Source organism: Lithobates pipiens, unplaced genomic scaffold (assembly GCF_037356315.1).
Source record: "Lithobates pipiens isolate NorthernLeopardFrog02 unplaced genomic scaffold, aLitPip1_a1.2 Scaffold_19, whole genome shotgun sequence".
NCBI classification, from domain to species: Eukaryota; Metazoa; Chordata; class Amphibia; order Anura; family Ranidae; genus Lithobates; species Lithobates pipiens.
Window position 1 is genome coordinate 478,415,050 of NW_027507764.1, and position 22,017 is coordinate 478,437,066.

At 43.6% G+C, this 22,017-nt stretch overlaps 1 protein-coding gene across 2 annotated transcripts in view; it reads left to right on the top strand.

The window, feature by feature from the left end:
• LOC143997335 (uncharacterized) overlaps nucleotides 1-22,017 on the top strand; it is a 585,170-nt gene that overhangs the window by 349,904 nt on the left and 213,249 nt on the right. For both annotated transcript variants that reach the window (XM_077492911.1, XM_077492912.1), the window contains exon 19: nucleotides 7,041-7,184. In XM_077492911.1, the coding sequence (XP_077349037.1) occupies nucleotides 7,041-7,184 (144 nt within the window). The remainder of the gene's footprint in view (nucleotides 1-7,040; nucleotides 7,185-22,017) is intronic.

Genomic DNA, 22,017 nt, shown 5'->3' on the forward strand with positions numbered 1-22,017 from the left:
CAGTCTGCTGCACCTGTCTGCTGAGCCATCCAGTCTGCTGCACCTGTCTTCTGAAGATTCTGCTACTGTTGATCCTGCCAGACACTCGTACCACTCCTCACTCCTGCGCTCCTGTCTTCACTACCAGGGGCCTCGAGTCAGAGGCATAAGAGAGGCCACCTATTAGGTATGTAACAGCAACACTGAGGAGCAGGCACATAGACATAGACTGAGGCAGCACTGACTTGCATCACTGATGGGCACAGATTGGCATCAATGCTGGGTACTGATAATCAGGGAATTATCTGTACAGGTCTACCCTGTGAGGAGATGCCACTGGTCGGCTCTCTTCGTTGCGCCACATCTCAGAATAATTGGGCATGCTGAAGTCATGTGGTGACTTTTCTGCATTTTGACTGGATATTAGCGATCATAGCAAAAGTCCAGTGTAAGAAATACACAGGAGAAAATGCATGTTGACAAAGGGAGTGTAGAAGTGGGCAGGGAGTCTACTGACATCATGATTCCACCCACCGAGCTCCGGACAACAGACCCACCCACAGAATCTGCATTTTTTCAGGTCTCATTACAGACAGAGGGGAGACATTTGACAGGTAAGGATACATGCAGGAGGCATGTATATCCTTATAGATAACCACTATGGCAGTAGTTTAGAAAGAATGAGAGTGGGTTTACATCCACTTGAAAGGTAAATGAGAGATCTTGGGTCTTTTTTTCCCCAAGTCTCTCAGTAAAGAGGACCTGTCATGCTTATTTCTATTACAAGGGATGTTTACATTCCTTGTCATATGAATAAAAGCGATCAAATAAATTTAATAATAAAGGAACAGTGTAAAAATAAAAAAAGGTAAAAAAAAATGAGATTTTTTTTTTTAAAGCACCACATCCCTTCATGCTTGCGCACAGAAGTGAGCGCATACGTAAGTCGCGCCCGCATATGTAAATGGTGTTAGCGCCGCACATTTGAGGTATCGCTGCGATCATTAGAGCGAGAGCAATAATTCTAGCACCAGACCTCCTCTGTATCTCTAAACCAGTAATCTGTAAAAAAAAAAATGAAAGCGTCACCTGTGGAGATTTTTAGGTTCTGTAGTTTGTCGCCATTCCACAAGCATGCGCAATTTTAAAGCATGGCACGTTGGGTATCTATTTACTTGGCGTAACATCATATTTCACATTATACAAAATAATTTGGTTAACTTTACTGTTTTTTTTTTTTTGTTTTTTTTTATTATTCAAAAAAATTTATTTTTCCCAAAAAATTGCACTTGAAAGACCGCTGCACAGATACGGTGTGACATAAAATATAACAGAAATCGCCATTTTATTCTCTAGAGTCTCTGCTAAAAAAAAAAATATATATATATATATATATATATATATATATATATATATATATATCATGTTTGCGTGTTAATTTTCTAGCAAAAAATATTAATTTAAACTTCCAAAAAAGGCCTGGTTAACTATCCATGGTACATCTGTCAGTTCCAAAAACATTTTAAACTGGATACCTAGAGGTGCTTGCACTTACCTTTTATACATCTTTCCAAACACCTGAGATCCCCCTTAAGCTGGCCATACACCTATAGATTATCTGCAGATTTTCTATGGTTAGATGGAAAAAGTGCAACAGATTTCTCCATGTTTGCTAAACTGTGTGAATGGAGGAATCTCCCACTTTTTCCATCTAACCATAGAAAATCTGCAGATAATCTATAGGTGTATGGCCAGCTTTACCTGGCGAAGCTTAAATCTGGCCTGCCTTACCCTGCTTGCATATCACTGTAAAATGTCATTTGGGGGGATGGGCACCGCTTAACTTTACCGATAAGTGTTAAAATTTTCCTATTAGTGCACCTTGGGTTTCAGGGTCCCCAGGGTGTTTATGATCTCTGAAGGTAAGTTCACATAACTTCAAGTGCTTGCATTTATTTTTGTAGCCAAACTTACATTTAAAAAAAAGGAACTCTAAAAAAGCTTAAAAAGAAGTTACGTACTTTTCTATAGCAAAGTGATTTACAAATGTGTATTGCATATTCAGGAGTCTGAAACCAGTGGTGTGTAATAAAAATGAATTCATTAAAAAAAAGGGAGAGCTAAATCGCAAGGTCAGCTCTTCTCCAGTCACCGAGTTCTCTACTGTTTTAGGAACTCCAAGTTTTTCTTTCTGTCTGTGTCAGAGATTTACTGTCACGTTCTGTCCCAGCTACAAAAGCCACAGGATTGAAAGTTTCCTAGGGTTGACTCTGGAGGAAAATCTAAAATGTTAGTTGTCAAAGTGTAGTGGAAGATTTTTCAGTTTTGGGATTTCCTATCAATTTTTTTAGATCATTTCAGTTTCTGTTGTTTGAGTGTACATCTCTTCAAAATGGACACACGGCAATAAAAACCTGACAGGGGCTCGATCCCTTCTCCATTCAAAAGTGAAATTACAAAATCTGAAAAACCTTTATCAAGGTGTATTAATGTTAAAAACATATATATATATACAGTCTATGTATAGGTTGTATTTAAAGTTGTGCTTTATCTTTTCATATACAAAAAGTAGAGCATGTGTAAACCTTACTCATGTACAATGGCATTTTGCCATTGAGTACAAAAGACTAAGATCACAAGGACAAGATCAGATCAGTATATATAACCAGTCTATGCTGATGCATTTGTCCATTCTTTACAATAACTGGCAGTTCAAGTAGAGAATCCTCAATTATAAGTTCAGGTCTGTATGTGTGACAAAAGTATCCACATAAAATAGATATATAGTGATTTAAGAAAAAGTTATGTGTTCCCTTTGAATCCCCATATATATTTCTGTACTAAGCTATAAAATGTATTTCAAATCAGGCCGGCTATAACTATCTTTCAAGTTACCTTTCTACAAAGAAATCTGTATTTTTTCTTCTTAAAAATAATTTACTGTTGATCTTTCTCAACATTCACAGATTTTCTGGCCATTGTACATTCTCTTTCCACTGTCTTGGCAGCAGATTGTTCTTTGAGACCTTTTATAAATGTAATATTTTGGGGTCTTAGCCGCAAAGGCAATGTTTTCATTATGAGATGCTGCATTCTTTACGCACTGTACTAGAAAAAAACAGAAATTGGTGTTTGTTACAATCAGTCATATTTTTTACCTTAAATTTGAAACATGTGTCGCATTTTTTTTTTTTTTTACCGCATAGCTGTATCACTTTTGCAGCCATATATGGAAGAAATTAGGGATGAACTCCGGTCAAAACGTTAAATTGAGCAATAAATATATGAAATAAATATCAGTCTTTGTTTTAATCCGCTATGAGGCAGACAACATTTTTTCATCGCAACTTTCAACCTGTAGAGCCACCATTACCACCTTTCATTAGACAACATTTGCCTGCGGTAATACATAGGTGCAATAAGTCGCACTATCATTTAATTCAGCCCAAAAAAAGACCCACTACATTCTTTTTTTTTATTTTTATTTAATCTTTTTTTATTTTTTTTATTTAAACATATAATATTGTGTAGCTCTGTGTTTGTAGGCTTTTTTCAGCTGTTGCCCTAAAAACAGACGTAAGTTAGTCCATCATGCTTTTCACACGGAATGTCAGAGATGCACCTTGTAATAAATATGTATTGATTGAATAGAACTAAAATTGAAAAAGATTTTCTACAAATAGAACTTAAAAACATCCGTTCATAAATCTGTAAAAGAAACAATACTCTTGCTAAAAAAAAAAAAAGAAGAAGAAAAAGAATGGTAAACATATCTGATTGCTATGCAAGCTTCATAATTTGTATATAACCTTTATTAAAATTACATTTCTTTTTTAATCGGTAGCCACTACACATTGTTTTTGTTAAAATGACAACTGTATGTGGGATAGAATGCCCCTAGAAACCTCATTCCTCCATATATATGATTAGTTCCCTGAACTCTGTAATTTGTTTGAATTGAAATAAGTGGCATCTCCTGCAAAATTTGGTTTTGGTGAGATGCTTTAAAAAGGGTCCTCATTGATAAAGGCATATTCCTTTTTCATGACAGCACCCATGTTATGGGGAGGATATTTAGACAGTTTAGGAATGGACATACAGTAAGGCTTACACCAGTTTTTCCAAGACAAGGATAGGTAGAACTGTGCAAAAGGGTCTTATTTTGCTTCCGTTTAAGTGAGAGCTTCACGTGATTTTAAAGGTTCTTTGTTATTTTAAAAAAAAAATGTCATACTTGCCTGCTCTGTGTAATGGTTCTGCACACAGCAGCCCCGATCCTCTTCTTCTCAGATCCCCTTTGACCAGTGCCCCAATAGCAAGCATAGCACTGTTGCATGCTCACTTCCAAGCCACGCTCTATGCCTCCATAAGATACATAGAGCTGCAGCTTGGCCCCACCCCTGCTCTTACCTCAGTGGCACACTGGCTGTTATTGACAGGAGCTCCCACTGCTGTGTTTCAGCCAATGAGGAGAGAGAACAGGGACAGGCGAGGCTCCCATGCACATCGCTGGATCTAGAGGGAGCTCAGCTGAATATAAGGGAGGGGCTAAGAGCAGCACACAGAAGGTTTTTTACTTCCATAGATAGAATGCATGAAGGTCAAAAACCTTCAGCCTTTACAACCACTATCAGTAAAGAATAAAACTTTTTGTAAAAAAACAATGATCTGATTTTTTTTTGTGAGCTTCTAAAGTAACGTGGTGATGTGCTTGCCTTAAAATTCTCACTACCAAGTGATGGCTCTCAAATTATAAAAATAAATATGATACATCAATTAATCTGTGGGTTGCTGCATGCACAAAATTGTGTACAATTTATAAATAACATATAATAAAAGTGTGCTGTGCTACCAATCTCAAAATGATAAATGTACAATACCATGGAAAAGGAAAAGCGCTCACCTAGGTAACACTGCAGAGGTGAGCCAGTCTGATCCCACTGTGGTGTATTCGGAGCAAAGCCTTACTAGGAAGTGCTTGGAGCCACAGCCAATGTCTTTGCTCCGAATCCACCTCAGCGGGAACAGACCCGCTCACCACAGTGGTGTTACCCAGATGAGCTCCTTTCTTTCTTACTGTTAATCCTTATGGTCTTACTGTTGATCCTTATGGTCTTTCCAATAATTTTTGAATCTTGAAATGAGTCTTTTGAACGTGTTGTTTTTTTCCCACAAGTGTTTTAAAAATGTGGAAAGCATTTCTTATACATTTTTACACTGGTGAGCTCTATAGCGGTGCTGATGAGCACTGTAGTGGCAACATAGGGAGCTGATGGCACTGTAGGGGAACAGATGGCACTGTTTAGCACTGCAGAGGCACTGATGGCACTGTTCAGCACTATAGGGGCACTGTTCAGCACTGTATGGGCACTCGAGATCATGCCAGCTCTCACTGCTGTAGTGTTTCCTTCTTCTTTCCTCACACTGATACATCGCAGCAGCGCAAGCTTAACCGGGCACTAGTCTATTTTTTTGACAAGTGATCACTACATCATTGGATGGAGTGATCAAATGGTAAAGGGCCACTGTGATTGGCCCTTTACCATGATGCATGATGCGCTGGGTCCTCGAGGATCCAGCAATCACAGACACTTCTGGGTGCACACCTCAGGGGAAGCACAAAGCACGGGAGGCCATCATGTGATCGCCTCCCAGATCTAGCCGGTTGCGCTGTAGCCGTCATTGGGCTATAGCGTGGTCGGCAAGTGGTTAATATGTGATCCGTACAATTTTTTGCAGACATTTTCTTCTCTACCTTACTCTGGCTCTCACACTTTGTTTCCATCCAGTCCCTCCTGCTTGCTGTCCACTCTGGAGCCTTCCCTTTAGCCCTGTTTCCAGCCTACTCTTTCTCCAGTGATCTCCTCTCTGATGTTACCTGTCACAGGTCTATGGAGTTTATTCTCCTTATCATCCCTATGTACTTTTCTGTGACCAGTGGGACTACTCTGCTATGGGGGTTGGCACCTTCTGTGCTCTCCCTGTTCTGAGCTCAAACTCTACGATTTATGATGTATTCACTTTTCTGTTTATTTTCACCTGCAGTACATTTACTTGGTGGCCTTACACTGGGTTCATACTTGTTTTTGAACTTCTTAATCTGCATGCCTGGTGCTTCAGGCTCCACGGCACCACCCCCTCCCTACCTCGTTGCCCTCTTGTACTTTTTTCTATAAATACAACATGTTTATCATGGTTTCCTATTCCAGCCCTGACTCAGCTTGGGCAGCCATCTTGCCTAGGCAGCATAATACTTTGTTATGCATTTTTTTTTGTCTCTGGTATCTGTCTTTAGTGCCTGGGTTTGGCATTTACCTCTGTTTATGTTGTTTTTCTGTTCTCCCAAATGTCAATTTCTACAAACTATGGAATATGTACTGGAATACTTGTTTATTTCTTACTAGTAATGGTGGTGATTAGCGACTTTTAGCGGGACTGCAATATTGCAGCAGACAATTGGACACTAACTGACAATTCGGTTTGTGTATGGCGTCAGTACTTAGTACCTATTATAAAGAAACATTTCTATGCATTAGCATTAGATCTTACTTTGACTAATGTCCTTTATCTCGCTTCTACTCATGTAAAAAATGGGAGGAGCTCTGTATTCTAGGGAGAATAGTGTCTTTACTACCAGGAGATAAAAGGATCAAATGGTAAAGGAGAACTGCATCATATGTTGCCATTAGATGCTGGTAACTTTCTCTTGGCCATACTATCAGGGCTAGCAGTGTTTGGGCTCTATTACCCCTGTATAACATGTGAGGCTACAGTATGGTCAATAATTACAAGAAAAATCTAGTTGCAATCATTTTAACTAAAGACAGTACAACAAATTACTACATATGATTTTGTTCTGACCTATAACTGAAATTGTGCATTTTGTAATTGTTTATTCAGGACATCACTTGAAAACAATACAGGTATTTTTTCTTGGCCTCTATTTATGCACTACTAGACCTAATAATAAAATGCTTAATGTAAAAAAGGTAATTCATTTTTCACTGAACTGTAAATAAAAATAAAAATATGACTCTACAGTATGTTTTTATTTCCAAAAGGTGATTAAGCAAGAAGAAAATGGTTTAGCGGGAAATGATGAATCTCATACTCTAGAAGATATCAGCAATAGAGGGAAGAAACTAGCAGCCCTAGAACAAGAGCACAAAGACCTATTGGAGAAGCTGAAACTCGGCTTTGTAGAGGTAAGATTTAGTTATATAGACAAACATTGATTGATATGAGCAGGACTTTGCATATACATAGTTTAAACAGTAAAACCGCACAAGGTTCACTAGGGAGGACCATACTGTAGAAGTCAAAGCATGAGTTGACCAGGGTCCAAGGAGGCAACCAATAGTCACCATTAAGGATGAGCCGAACACCCCCCCCCCAGTTCGGTTCGCACCAGAATCTGCGAACAGACCTAAACGTCATGTGAAATTTAGAACCATATTAAAGTCTATGGGACTCGAACGTTCAAAATCTAAAGTGCTAATTGTAAAGGCTAATATGCAAGTTACTGTCCTAAAAAGTGTTTGGGGACCTGGGTCCTGCCCCAGGGGACATGTATCAATGCAAAAAGAAGTTTCAGGTCTGGTATGGATATTAAGGGGAATCCCGCTTCAAATTAAAAAAAAAATTGATGTGGGGGTCCCCCTAAAAATCCATACCAGACCCTTTATCCGAGCACGCAACCTGACAGGCCGCAGGAAAAGAGGGGGGCGAGAGAGCACCCCCCCCTGAACCATACCAGGCCACATGCCCTCAACATTGGGAGGATGCTTTGGGGGTCTGTGACCCCTCAAAGCACAATGTCCCCATGTTGATGGGGACAAGGGCCTCATCCCCACAACCCTGGCCTGTGGTTGTGGGGGTCTGCGGGCGAGGGGCTTATCAGAATCTGGAAGCCCCCTTTAACAAGGGGACCCCCAGATCCCTGCTCCCCCTGTTTGAAATGGTAAGGGGGTACAAAAGTACACACTTTTGAAAAATTCCTTTATTAAAAAAATTTAAAAACATTTTTTTAAAAAGATTCCAGCTGTGGTAATCCACTCTTGCTATCCATCGACGGATGATCATCTCTCCGGGTCCAGCGATGGCTGATCTGATCCAGAGACGGGTGATCTCTCGCTCCAGCGCATCCATCCATCTTCTGTCTCCACGGAGGAGACACTGCGGGGATCCCGGCGGCCTGACGTTTGTTATATGCGGAGGGCGGGGCCACCCATCACCTGACCCCGCCCCCCGACGTGGGGTTCCCTTTAATATCCATACCAGACCTGAAGGGCCTGGTAATTGAATTTGGGGGAACTCCACGCTTATTTTTTTTTTTTTTTCAATGACTTTCAATGAGTGTTCTCTGTATTACGGGAGCCGACAATTCATTATAGCCGCGAGTGATTTTAAATGATTTTTTTTTCTGCAGAAATGACACTTTGTGCAGGGACAGTTCTAAGCACGGGAAACATGCGTCCCTTCACAGGCATACTATAGACACCCCCCCAGGTACGAAATTTAAAGGAATATTACACTTTTATTGTTTCACTTTAATCATTATTAAAATCACTGGATCAATTGCATTGATCCATGTCCCCTGGGGCAGGACCCAGGTCCCCAAACACTTTTTAGGACAGTAACTTGCATATTAGTCTTTAAAATTGGCACTTTAGATTTCTCCCATAGACTTGTACAGGCTGTTCCGTTTCTTTTCGAATTTGCCGCGAACACCCCAAATTGTTCACTGTTCGCTGTACAGGCGGGCAGGCAATGTTCGAGGCGGACAGACAATGTTCGAGTCGAACATGAGTTCGACTCGAACTCGAAGCTCATCCCTAGTCACCATGGTTTCTAGCTTACAATGTTGACAAGTGATAATGAAAAACATGTCTGAGTCCTCAATCATCCCGATATACTGAACCACACCACTGTTTTTTTGTTTTTTTTACTCTGTGGCTGCTCAGGTGGTACTGCATGTGCTCAGTTTGCATGGACAGGCAAAGCTTGACCAACGGAAAACTAGCTCTATGCAGACCTTGTATTGTACAGAAACATCCAGACATTGAGCAGATTTTGCCTGTCTGCACAAGCTGAGTGTAAAAGAACTTGAGTAGGCATTGTTTCAGCATGGCCTCTGTCTGCTGTGCAAACACATGCACTAGAAGGCTAGAAGAATGGCCAGTGATCAATGGCAGAAATCAGTGATGTGCTGCATGTGTTTATGGGGGGGGGGGGGGTATCACTTTGGAATGGTAGTGATTTTGCGCTTAACTTTAGCTGCCCAGCTATCATCTAACCTGTTTTCTAAATATACATTACTAATGAACATGGGTATGGTATTTTTTTTTGCGGGGGCTCTCAAATGAAAAAGGAATATGTAAAACTAGCTGTATTTGTATGTACCTTCAAAACGTCATATTTACAGTATTATTGTCATTTGGAAAATGGCATAATACACATTCAGTAAAAAAAATAAAAAAACATTTTTGGGTCCTGTTACTTATTTTACCTTACACATACAGTTCATTCACAAAATGCTTTAATATCAATGCACAAGGCTTTCAAACAATAAGAGAAAGCATGCTATTAAAGTGGTTGTAAACCATTCCATATACCCAGGGATGTGACTATCTTCAGGTGAAACAAAGAGGTGAAACAAATCCTCCTAGAGTCTTCTCTTCTCTCCATCCATTCAAAGTGCATGATTTATAAAGCTTGTCTGAGCTGTCAGAAAAAAGGGAAGAGAGAGCCGATGTTACACTCTGCAGAGCTCAGTAAGTTAGCACTTCTGCCTAGGAGCACTAGGGTCATCGGTTTGAATCCTAACCATGGCACTACCTGCCTGGAGTTTGCATGTTCTTCCTGTGCCTGTGTGGGCTTCTTCTGTGTGCTCTGGTTTCCTCCCACAATCCAAAGTCATGCTGGTAGGTTAATTGGCTCCTGTCTAAATTGGCCATAGTATGTGTACGTTTGAATGTGAGTTAGGGACCTTATAGATTGTAAGCTCCTTGAGGGCAGGGACTGATGTGAATGCAATATATATATATATATATACAGTATCTCACAAAAGTGAGTACACCCCTCACATTTTTGTAAATATTTTATTATATCTTTTCATGCGACAACACTGAAGGAATTACACTTTGCTACAGTGTAAAGCAGTGAGTGTACAGCTTGTATAACAATGTAAATTTGCTGTCCCCTCATAATAACTCAACACACAGCCATTAATGTCTAATGCCCTGTAAACATGGCCGGACTTTTCCTCGGACTGAACTCCGAAGGACTTTTCGACTGCGTTTCGACAGAGTTCCACCAAAATGGACTTGTCTACACACAATCACACCAAAGTCTGATGGTTTTGACCACGATGACGTACGGCCGGACTAAAATAAGGAAGTTTGTAGCCAATAGCTGCCCTAGCGTCGGTTTTTGTCCGTCAGACTAACATACAGGCAAACTGATTTTTGGTCCGGACTCAAGTCCGTCTGAAAGATTTGAAACGTGTTTTATTTCTAAAGTCCGTCTGATTTTTCGACAGCAAAGGTCAGATGAAACCCACACACAATCTAATTGTCCGGCGGATTCGTTGCGTCGGACCTTTGCTGTCAAAGTCCGGCCGTGTGTACATGGCATAAACCACTGGCAACAAAAGTGAGTAAACCCCTAAGTGAAAATGTCCAAATTTGGCCCAATTAGCCATTTTTCATGTGACTAGTTAGTGTTACAAGGTCTCAGGTGTGAATGGAGAGCCGGTGTGTCAAACTTTGTGTTATTGCTCTTTCTCTTAATGGTCACTGGAAGTTCAACTTGGCACCACAGGGCAAAGAACTCTCTAAGAATATGAAAAAAAGAATTGTTGCTCTACATAAAGATGGCCTAGGCTATAAGAAAATCACCAAGACCCTGAGACAGAACTGCAGCATGGTGGCCAAGACCATATAGAGGTTTAACAGGACAGGTTCCACTCAGAACAGGCCTCATCGTGGTTGACCAAAGAAGTTGAGTGCACATACTCAGCGTCATATCCAGAGGTTATCTTTGGGAAATAGACATATGACTGCTGCCAGCATTGCTGCAGAGGTTGAAGGGGTGGGGGTGGGGGGGGGGGGTGGGGTCAGCCTGTCGGTGCTCAGACCATACGCCGCACACTGCATAAAATTGGTCTGCATGACTGTCATCCCAGAAGGAAACCTCTTCTAAAGATGATGCGCAAGAAAGCCTGCAAACAGTTTGCTTAAGACAAGCAGACTAAGGACATGGATTATTGGAACCATGTCACGTGGTCTGATGAGACCAAGATAAACTTGTTTGGTTCAGATGGTGTCAAGAGTGTGTGGCGGCAACCAGGTGAGGAGTACAAAGACAAGTGTGTCTTGACTACAGTCAAGCATGGTGGTGGGAGTGTTATGGTCTGGGGCTGCATCAGTGCTGCTTGCACTGTGGAGCTACAGTTCATTTAGGGAACCATGAATGCCAACATGCACTGTGACATACTGAAGCAGAGCATGATCACCTCCCCTCGGAGACTGGGCTGCAGGGCAGTATTCCAATATAACGTCCCCAAACACACCTCCAAGATGACCACTGCCTTACTAAAGAAGCTGAGGGTAAAGGTTATGGACTGGCCAAGCATGTCTCCAGACCTAAACCCTATTGAGCATCTGTGGGGCATCCTCAAAAGGAAGGTGGAGGAGCGCAAGGTCTCTAACATCCACCAGCTCCGTGATAACGTCATGGAGGAGTGGAAGAGGAGTCCAGTGGCAACCTGGGAAGCTCTGGTGAACTCCATGCCCAAGAGGGTTAAGGCAGTGCTGGAAAATAATGGTGGCCACACAAAATATTGACCCTTTAGTCCCAATTTGGACATTTTCATTTAGGGATGTACTCAATTTTGTTGACAGCGGTTTTGACATTAAAGAGGAAGTAAACCCTGATTAGTTTACTTCCTCTTTCATTCCCTGCAAAGGTAAAGCAAAATGGACTACTATGCATCGCATAGTAGTCCATTATGTGTCACTTACCTGACACAGGAGTAGGTTTAGGAGATATTTCTTGGACCTACAGGTAAGCCTTAATCTAGGCTTACCTGTAGGTCAAAGTGTGTTTGTAAGGCCGCGTACACACGGGCGGACTGTTCGCCCAACCTTGTCCGCTGAACAGTGTTTGGGCGGACAGTCCGCTCGTGTGTGGGCTTTCAGCGGACAGTTTCAGCGGACAGTTGGACGGACAAAGTCTTTCGGAAATTCCGAAAAACTGTCCGCTGAAACTGTGTTTGAGCGAACAGTCCACCCGTGTGTGGGCTTGTCCGCTGTACTTTCGAAATGAGCGGACTGTTCCCGCTCGGAAAGTCCGCCCATTTCGAGCGCGTGTACAGGTAGGCGGGGCCCGCGAAGGAGACGTCGCGGGCTCTGCCGCCTGGAATGGGCTTAAAGGGGAACCCCAACGCCGAAAAAAATCGGCGTGGGGGTTCCCCCCAAGTCCACACCAGACCCTTGTCCGAGCACGCTACCCGGCCGGCCAGGAAAGGGGGGCGAGCGAGCGCGCCCCCCCTCCCGAGCCGTACCAGGCCGCGTGCCCTCAACATGGGGGGTGCCTTGGGGAAGGGGGGGCCGCGCGGCCCCCCCACCCCAAAGCACCTTGTCCCCATGTTGATGAGGACAAGGGCCTCTTCCCGACAACCCTGGCCGTTGGTTGTCGGGGTCTGCGGGCGGGGGGCTTATCGGAATCCGGGAGCCCCCTTTAAGAAGGGGGCCCCCGGATACCGGCCCCCCACCCTATGTGAATGAGTATGGGGTACAATGTACCCCTACCCATTCACCTGTGAACTAAAGTACAATAAAAAACACAACACAGAAAAAATATTTTATTGCACAGCTCCGGGGGTCTTCGGGGGTCTTCTCGCCGGACTCCTCCGCTATGTGTGTGTAGCTCTTTTACTAGCGGAGGAGCCCGGCTTTCTTCCTCCCCGCCGCCGGCCTCTTCTCCCGACTTCGGGGGTCTTGTCCCCCTCTTCGGTTCTTCTGCCGGGCCACCGCGCCTGGTCCGGTGGCCCGGTCTTCTGTCGCCGTCTTCCGTTCTTCTGTCGCCGCCTTCGGTTCTTCTGCCGGGCCACCGCGCCTTCTTGTAGCTCTTTTACAGGCGGTGGCCCGGTCTTCTGTCGCCGCTGTCGTCGCCGCCGCCGCCGCCGCCTTCCGTTCTTGTTCTTCTTCTTGTTCTTCTTCTTCTTCTCCTGGAGATGTTGACTCGACGAGCTCTCCGGCCGGAATGCCAGGGACACGCTCCGCTGCCACTTATATAGTGACAATGGGGCGGTGTCACATGGTATATGTCACATGGGTTGGTCACATGGGTTGATGTCACATGGGGACTATGACATCGTAAGGGGGCGGGGTCACCATGTGACCAACCCATGTGACATATACCATGTGACACCGCCCCATTGTCACTATATAAGTGACCGCACAGCGCGGCTCTGCCATTCCGGCCGGAGAGATCGTCGAGTCAACATCTCCAGGAGAAGAAGAAGAAGAACAAGAAGAAGAACAAGAACGGAAGGCGGCGGCGGCGACGACAGCGGCGACAGAAGACCGGGCCACCGCCTGTAAAAGAGCTACAAGAAGGCGCGGTGGCCCGGCAGAAGAACCGAAGGCGGCGACAGAAGAACGGAAGACGGCGACAGAAGACCGGGCCACCGGACCAGGCGCGGTGGCCCGGCAGAAGAACCGAAGAGGGGAACAAGACCCCCGAAGTCGGGAGAAGAGGCCGGCGGCGGGGAGGAAGAAAGCCGGGCTCCTCCGCTAGTAAAAGAGCTACACACACATAGCGGAGGAGTCCGGCGAGAAGACCCCCGAAGACCCCCGGAGCTGTGCAATAAAATATTTTTTCTCTGTGTTGTGTTTTTTATTGTACTTTAGTTCACAGGTGAATGGGTAGGGGTACATTGTACCCCATACTCATTCACATAGGGTGGGGGGCCGGTATCCGGGGGCCCCCTTCTTAAAGGGGGCTCCCGGATTCCGATAAGCCCCCCGCCCGCAGACCCCGACAACCAACGGCCAGGGTTGTCGGGAAGAGGCCCTTGTCCTCATCAACATGGGGACAAGGTGCTTTGGGGTGGGGGGGCCGCGCGGCCCCCCCTTCCCCAAGGCACCCCCCATGTTGAGGGCACGCGGCCTGGTACGGCTCGGGAGGGGGGGCGCGCTCGCTCGCCCCCCTTTCCTGGCCGGCCGGGTAGCGTGCTCGGACAAGGGTCTGGTGTGGACTTGGGGGGAACCCCCACGCCGATTTTTTTCGGCGTTGGGGTTCCCCTTTAAGCCCATTCCAGGCGGCGGAGTCCGCGACGTCTCCTTCGCGGGCCCCGCCTACCTGTACACGCGCTCGAAATGGGCGGATTTGCCTCCGCCTTACGTGGGCGAGTCCGTTCATTTCAAAAGTTGAGCGAACTGTTTGCCCAACCTTGTTCGTCAAACAGTCCGCTCGTGTGTGGGCAAGTCCGCTCATGCAAATTTTGAGCGGACTGTTTGATGAAACTGTTTGCCGAACAAGGTTGGGCGAACAGTCCGCCCGTGTGTACGCGGCCTAAGGGTTTACAACCACTTTAATGGCTGTGTGTTGTGTTATTTTGAGGGGACAGCAAATTTACACTGTTATACAAGCTGTACACTCGCTACTTTACATTGTAGTAAAGTGTCATTTGTTCAGTGTTGTCACATGAAAACATATAACAAAATATTTGCAAAAAAGTGAGTGGTATACTCACTTATGTGAGATACTCTATATACACTATATTACCAAAAGTATTGGGACACCTGCTTATACACGCACATGATCTTTAATGGCTTCCCAGTCTTAGTCGGTAGGGTTCACTATTGAGTTGGCCCACCCTTTGCAGCTATAACAGCTTCAACTCTTCTGGGAAGGCTGTCCACAAGGTTTAGGAGTGTGTCTATTGGAATGTTTGACCAATCTTCCAGAAGCGCATCTGGTAAGATCAGGCACTTATGTTGGAGAGCGCTCTAATTCATCACAAAATTGTTCTATTGGGTTGGGGTCAGGACTCTGTGCAGGCCAGTCAACCACCTCAAACTTGCTCTTCCATGTCTTTATGGACATTGCTTTGTGCACTGGTGTGCAGTCATGTTGGACCAGTAAGGGCCATCCCCAAACTGTTCCCTCAAACTGTTCCCTTGCTGATGCCTTCAGAGTTTCCTTCACTGGAACTAAGGGGCCAAGCCCAACTCCTAAAAGACAACCCCACACCATAACCTCCCCCCCCCCCCACCTCCACTGAATGATTTGAACCAGTGCACAAAGCAAGGTCCATAAAGACATGGATTAGCGAATTTGGGGTAGAGGTACTTGACTAGCCTGCACAGAGTCCTGATATCAACCCTATAGAACACCTTTGGGATGAATTAGAGAGAAAACTGTGGCAGGCCTTCTCGTTTACATCAGTGCTTGACCTCACAAATGTGCTTCTGGAATAATGGTCAAACATTCTCATAGACACACTTCTAAACCTTGTGGGCAGCCTTCCCAGAAGAGATGAAGCTGTTATAGCTGCAACAGGTGGGCCAACTCGATATTGAACCCAACGGAATAAGACTGGATTGTCGTTAAAGTTCATGTGCATGTAAAGGCAGGCATCCAAATACTTTTGGTACTATAGTGTATGAAAAAAAAAACATGCAGAAATCTGTATATGTATATATTTACTGACTCGCATAATAAATTAATAACTTTAAATATATAGTGCCTCAGAACAATATTGAGCATGTTAACAATAGAAATGACACACTCTTATAAAATAAATCAATGTAAGAAAAATTGTATACCATTCAATGAGTGAATGTTCACATTTATTATCCAGTTCTTGCAATTTCTGTGTTAACCTTTAGTCCATACATGTGCAGATATTGACTTTCAAATACAGTTCTCTTTAAAGCATATACTTAAGTCAAATAAGCATGAAATGATATCACCATGTGAATCCTCCACCTGACGTGATAGCGCTCACCTGTATGTGTGGACCTATAACATATAGGTCATATATGCTATTTCCCCTTTAAAAAAGGAAATAAACTCTCCCACTCTGATGCTTCTTTTTATTTAGTCCATTATAATAAGTAATTATCAAACTATAGCCACTGTAATCCAGCCCAAATCGCAAATTACTTACTGTTAAAAGAAACTTTAAAAAATCTTGTTTCCAGGGGTAAGGCAGCGCCATCTTAAGTATTGTTTTCTGAGTCCACAGTGGAGTGTATTTCCGCCCTTACATTGAGCACTTCCTATACTGTTAACCAAGCCTTCTTCCCAATCCAACGTTTCCATGGCAACTCTGCTTCCCTGCTCATAGCTGACTTGTTTTATTTCATAGTATTTACTTGTGCCGATTGTCCAGTGTTCGCCTATGTCAGTCTTATCGGCTTCAACTGATAAGACTGCAGTAATACTGTCCGATGCCTTTTTTTTCCACTCCATGTGATGTCACGTGGTCACATGGGGAGTAGTAGGAAGCTCTGAGTGATTATGCAGTCTGATAGGACGGCGCGGCCCCCCACCCCAAAGCACCTTGTCCCCATGTTGATGAGGCCTCTTCCCGACAACCCTGGACGTTGGTTGTCGGGGTCTGCGGGCGGGGGGCTTATCGGAATCCGTTAATAAGGGGGCCCCGGGATCCCGGCCCCCCACCCTATGTGAATGAATATGGGGTACAATGTACCCCTACCCATTCACCTGTGAAAAAAATGTGCAAAAAAAAAACACAACACACAAGGGTTAAAATAGTTTATTGCTTAGCTCCGGGGGTCTTCTTCCGTATTCGGGGGTCTTCTCGTCGGACTCCTCTGCTATCTTCTGCTCTTTTGCTAGCTCTTTTACTAGGGGAGGAGCCCGGCTTTCTTCTTCACCGCCGCCCTCTTCTTCCGACTTTGGGGGTCTTGTCCCCCTCTTCGGTTCTTCTTGCCGGGCCACCGTAGCTTCTTCTAGCTCTTTTACAAGTGGTGGCCCGGTCTTCTGTCGCCGCTGCGTTCTGTTCTTCTCTTCTGTTCTTCTCTTCTGGAGATGTTACCTCGTCGCTGTCTCTGGTCCCAATGACAGGACACGCGGCGTGCGGCGACTTACATAGGGACATCACCGGATGATGTCCCCACCCATTATGATGTCTCAGTCCCAGAGGATGCTCCAGTGATGTCCCTATATAAGTCGCCACGTGTCCTGTCGTTGGGACTGGAGACAGCGACGAGGCAACATCACCAGAAGAGAAGAACAGAAGACAGCGGCGACAGAAGACCGGGCCACCGCTTGTAAAAGAGCTAGAAGAAGGCGCGGTGGCCCGGCAAGAAGAACCGAAGAGGGGGACAAGACCCCCGAAGAAGGGGACAAGACCCCCCGAAGTCGGAAGAAGAGGGTGGCGGCGAAGAAGAAAGCCGGGCTCCTCTGCTAGTAAAAGAGCTAGCAAGAGCAGAAGATAGCGGAGGACTCCGACGAGAAGACCCCCGAAGACGGAAGAAGACCCCTGGAGCTGTGCAATAAACTATTTTAACCCTTGTGTGTTGTGGGTTTTTTTTGCACATTTTTTTCACAGGTGAATGGTTAGGGGTACATTGTACCCCATACTCATCCACATAGGGTGGGGGGGCCGGGATCCGGGGGCCCCCTTATTAAAGGGGGCTCACGGATTCCAATAAGCCCCCCCACCCACAGACCCCGACAACCAACGGCCAGGGTTGTCGTGAAGAGGCCCTTGTCCTCATCAACATGGGGACAAGGTGCTTTGGGGTGGGGGGGCCACGCGCCCCCCTTCCCCAAGGCACCCCATTTTTTTTTCAATGTCATTTTTTCAAATGACTTTTTTTTATTGCATTTAAGTCCAAATATGAGATCTGAGGACTATTTGACCCAGATCTCATATTTAAGAGGACCTGTCATGCTTTTTTTTCTATTACAAGGGATGTTTACATTCCTTGTAATAGGAATAAAAGGGATCCATTTTTTTTTTTAAAACGGTGTAAAAATAAATAAAATCAAGTAAAATAAATAAGAAAAAAAATAATTTAAAACACCCCGTCCCGACGAGCTCGCGCGCAGAAGCAAACTCATACGTGAGTAGCGCCCGCATATGAAAACGGTAGTCAAACCACACATGTGAGGTATCGCCGCGATCGGTAGAGCAAGAACAGTAATTCTAGCTATAGCCCTCCTCTGTACCGCAAAACATGCAACCTGTAGAATTTTTTAAATGTTGCTTATGGAGATTTTTGAGGGTAAAAGTTTGACGCCATTCCACGAGCGGGCGCAATTTTGAAACATGACATGTTGGGTATCAATTTACTCAGCGTAACATAATCTTTCACAATATAAAAAAAATTGGGCTAATTTTATGTCTTATTTTTTTTATTCAAAAAAGTAAGACCGCTGCGCAAATACGGTGTGAAAAAAAGTATTGCAATGACCACCATTTTATTCTCTAGGGTGTTAGAAAAAAAAACAGTATATAATGTTTGGGGGTTCTAAGTAATTTTCTAGCAAAAAAACAAAACTGTTTTAAACATGTAAACACAAAGTCTGAAAAAACAGCCTGGTCCTTAAGTGGTTAAATCTGACTTGAGTTCAGTTCTATTTTTAACTGAGAAAAATATAAAATGTACAACAAATGATTTACTCAATGAAAACATTATAGTGCTAAACGTACACTCTAAAGAGGTGAATTAAAGTATAAGTATGCACGAGCAAGAAAAATAATTAGTATTGTTTAAAAGGTTGATTATTTTGCTGCCCTGCCTTTCAGCTTAAATTAGCCAGAAAGGTTGTATTAAGCTTTAATGTATGTGTTATGCCTATGTGGTATCTTTGATGCCATTCTACAAGAAGCATATCCTAAGGAGATATTACATTTTACTTTGAATATAATTTTCCATTATATCAATCGACATTGTATTGTCATTTCCAATAAAGCATTTTCTATGTATAAAGAAAACAGCAAATGATTGTACTTGATAAAAGCTTAATGAATTATTATAAGTTAATGGATAAGATGTCACAGCTTACGCTTTTTCACAGTTAATATCTGCCATAGGAAAGCATAATGAGCTACAGCAAAAAAATTACAGAGAAGGCTGACTTCGTACTATACGTTCTTTCCTATTTATTTGCTGGAAATTATGTTCAAATGGTGTTAGACTGGCCACTAAAAGCTGAACTGCAGTCAGAGCTTAATGTAGTAGTTTTAATCTAATGCTGCATACACACGACCAGACTTTTTCGACGGACTAGGTCCGACGGTCTTCCCGACGGACTTTCCGAACAAACTGACTTGGCCACACACAAGCACATCAAAGTCCGACGGATTCAAACGTGATGATGTTTGACTGGACTAGAATAAGGAAGTTCATAGCCAGTAGCCAATAGCTGCCCTAGCGGTGGTTTTCGTCTGTCGGACTAGCATACAGGCGAACTGATTTTTCGACCAAACTCGAGTCCGTCGGAAAGATTTGAAACCTGTTTTATTTCTAGGTCCTTCTGACTTTTGGGGGGGGGGGGGGGGAAGTCTGCTGTAGCCCATACACGATGTTAATATCCAACTGATTCATTCCTTCGGACCTAGTCCATTGAAAAGTCCGGTCATGTGTACTCTGCATAGTTCTTAGTGGAAGGGAGGTCTTCTGTATCTTTAAATTACACACTCGGATTCCCAAAGATTGAATTATGAGTGGGACATCACACATTAATATGAATGTCAGGTTTAACCTTCCTACATTTTTTAAATGATATATTTTTATGTTTATTTGTATCCTCCTCCCACTTTTTCTATTTCCTTTCACTTTTTTCTCTTCAGCCTTCCCCGCCATTTTCCAGATGGAATCAAACGTGATCCTCTGTTGGGTGGAAATTCATACCCAAGCTCTCTGGTTTTAATGGCATGGCTGGTGAAACCCAGGTTCAGAAGGATAGGGGCATATCTGGGTTGGTCACACCCCCCTTGCTCAGAGTCAGAAAATCGACATCCCAAAAGGTTTACCTTTGATGCATGGCAGACCTTCTTTGGCTGGTACAAAGAAAGATGTCCAAGTCCCAGAGACTCGTGCTCCTATATCGCTTGTATCCTGGCCTTTCTTCAATTTGGTCTAGACCGTTTTGAGTCCTTTAGAGGCCTTGATGACCTTTAAAGGGCAGGTCTCTGCCTTACCCTTCCTTTTCCATAAACCTCTTGCTTCACCGTCCTTAATCGGGACCTGTTTGCAAAGTGTTGCTCATGTAAATCCCCCACTTCAACCTCCTACGTCACCTTTGGATCTGAGGTAATGATTTTTTTTGCAAGGAGCCTTTTCTTATATTAAACAGAGATCGCATGTTCTTGAGACCAATATCTTGTTATCTAGCCAAAGTGGTATCCCCTTCCACCTTAGTAAGGATATTGTTTTGCCTTCCCTTGTGCTGTGCCCTAAAACATGCCAAGACAATTACTTTATAATGTCTGGACATTGTCAGAACTATTAGTCTATCAGCAGACATAACCTCTATGTGCTAAATTGAGTCTCTTTTTATCCTCCCATTGGGTAATTGAAAGGCACACCTAGACTCCTACCTCACCATTGCCAGGTGGATCAGACAACTTATTTATTAGGCTCCCCCTTTCCCTATTAGAACTCATTCTACCAGGCCTTTTGATGTCTCTTGGACCTTTCAGGATCAAACAACTGCTTCCCAGATTTGTAAGCCCTTGTACACACGGTCGGACATTTCGACAACCAAATCCGTCGGATTTTGTCCGGATTATGTCCAAAACTGTTGCATACACACAGTCGGACAAAGTTGTCAGAAAATCCGATCGTATTTAACGTGATGACGTTATTCCATTAGGAAGGGACTACGTTCAGGCTAGTAGCCAATAGCTTCGGTCTAGGAATTTGATTTGAGCATGCATGGCACTTTTTCCGATCGGAATTCTCTACACATGATCGGACAAAGTCAGATCGGATCATGGAGCCCACACACTGTCGGATTATCCGACAACATGGTCCTATCGGACATTGTCCATCGGAATGTCCGACCGCGTGTACAAGGGCTCAGGCTACCACCTGGTCCTCTGTTCACATGTTCTCCAAGTAGAAGTTTGAGCCGCAGTCACAAGGTGCTTGTTTTGGGTTATTACCCTTGTTTTCTTATAGGCATGTTGGTAGTTCTGTTTGTTTGTTTTTTAGCCATTGGTCTATGAATACACGTAATGTGTCCTATACGGTTCAATTAAGAGGGAATTTTGATTTTCTTGTACATTTATTATGGAGTACAGTAAAGGACACAGGACCCTCCTCTTTGTCTCCTGTGGTAACCCTGTATTGCTTGCTAATAAAGTGGAGTCCCACAGAGTAGACAGGGCTACATGAGCGTGACGTGGGGACAGCCCAGCAACATTTTTGCCAGTGTCCAATTACCTGGAGGTAACCTGCATATAACCAAGTTACTGTATTTCAAATAAGGAATTTACAAAATTCCCTTTTTACTGTAGATGACAGTGTGTAAATACTGTCTGGAAAACACACACATGCTCTCTTTCTCTTCCCTGTTTCCATTGTATACGTGATAGGCTGTTCTCTTGCTGGTATACTGAATGTTATTCATTGTGGATAGTTGTCCTAACCAATAAATATACCTTCTGTTGGGAAAGCAGAGATTTTTTTAGTTTTTGTATCACATCACTCATTTGAAAGCATTCTGTGATGGAACATAGAACTGCAGAAAGTGTCAGACTTGCCGCTGTGTATGAAAGGATATTTTTATGTCAGATTTAGAATGTGTGTATTATACTCAATGAGGAACCCACCCTTGCTATAAAATAAAGAGTATATTAGTGGTATTCTCTATCTATGTGCAGTTTATTTTTTTTTTATTATAATAAGTACACACACTATCATGATAAAAATTACAGTATTTAATTTACATGGCATGTTATGGAGATGTGTCACTGATTCAAGATCTGATTTTATTGACTAATTTACTCAGGACATCGTTGATTTGCAGCTGTGTTTTAATGAC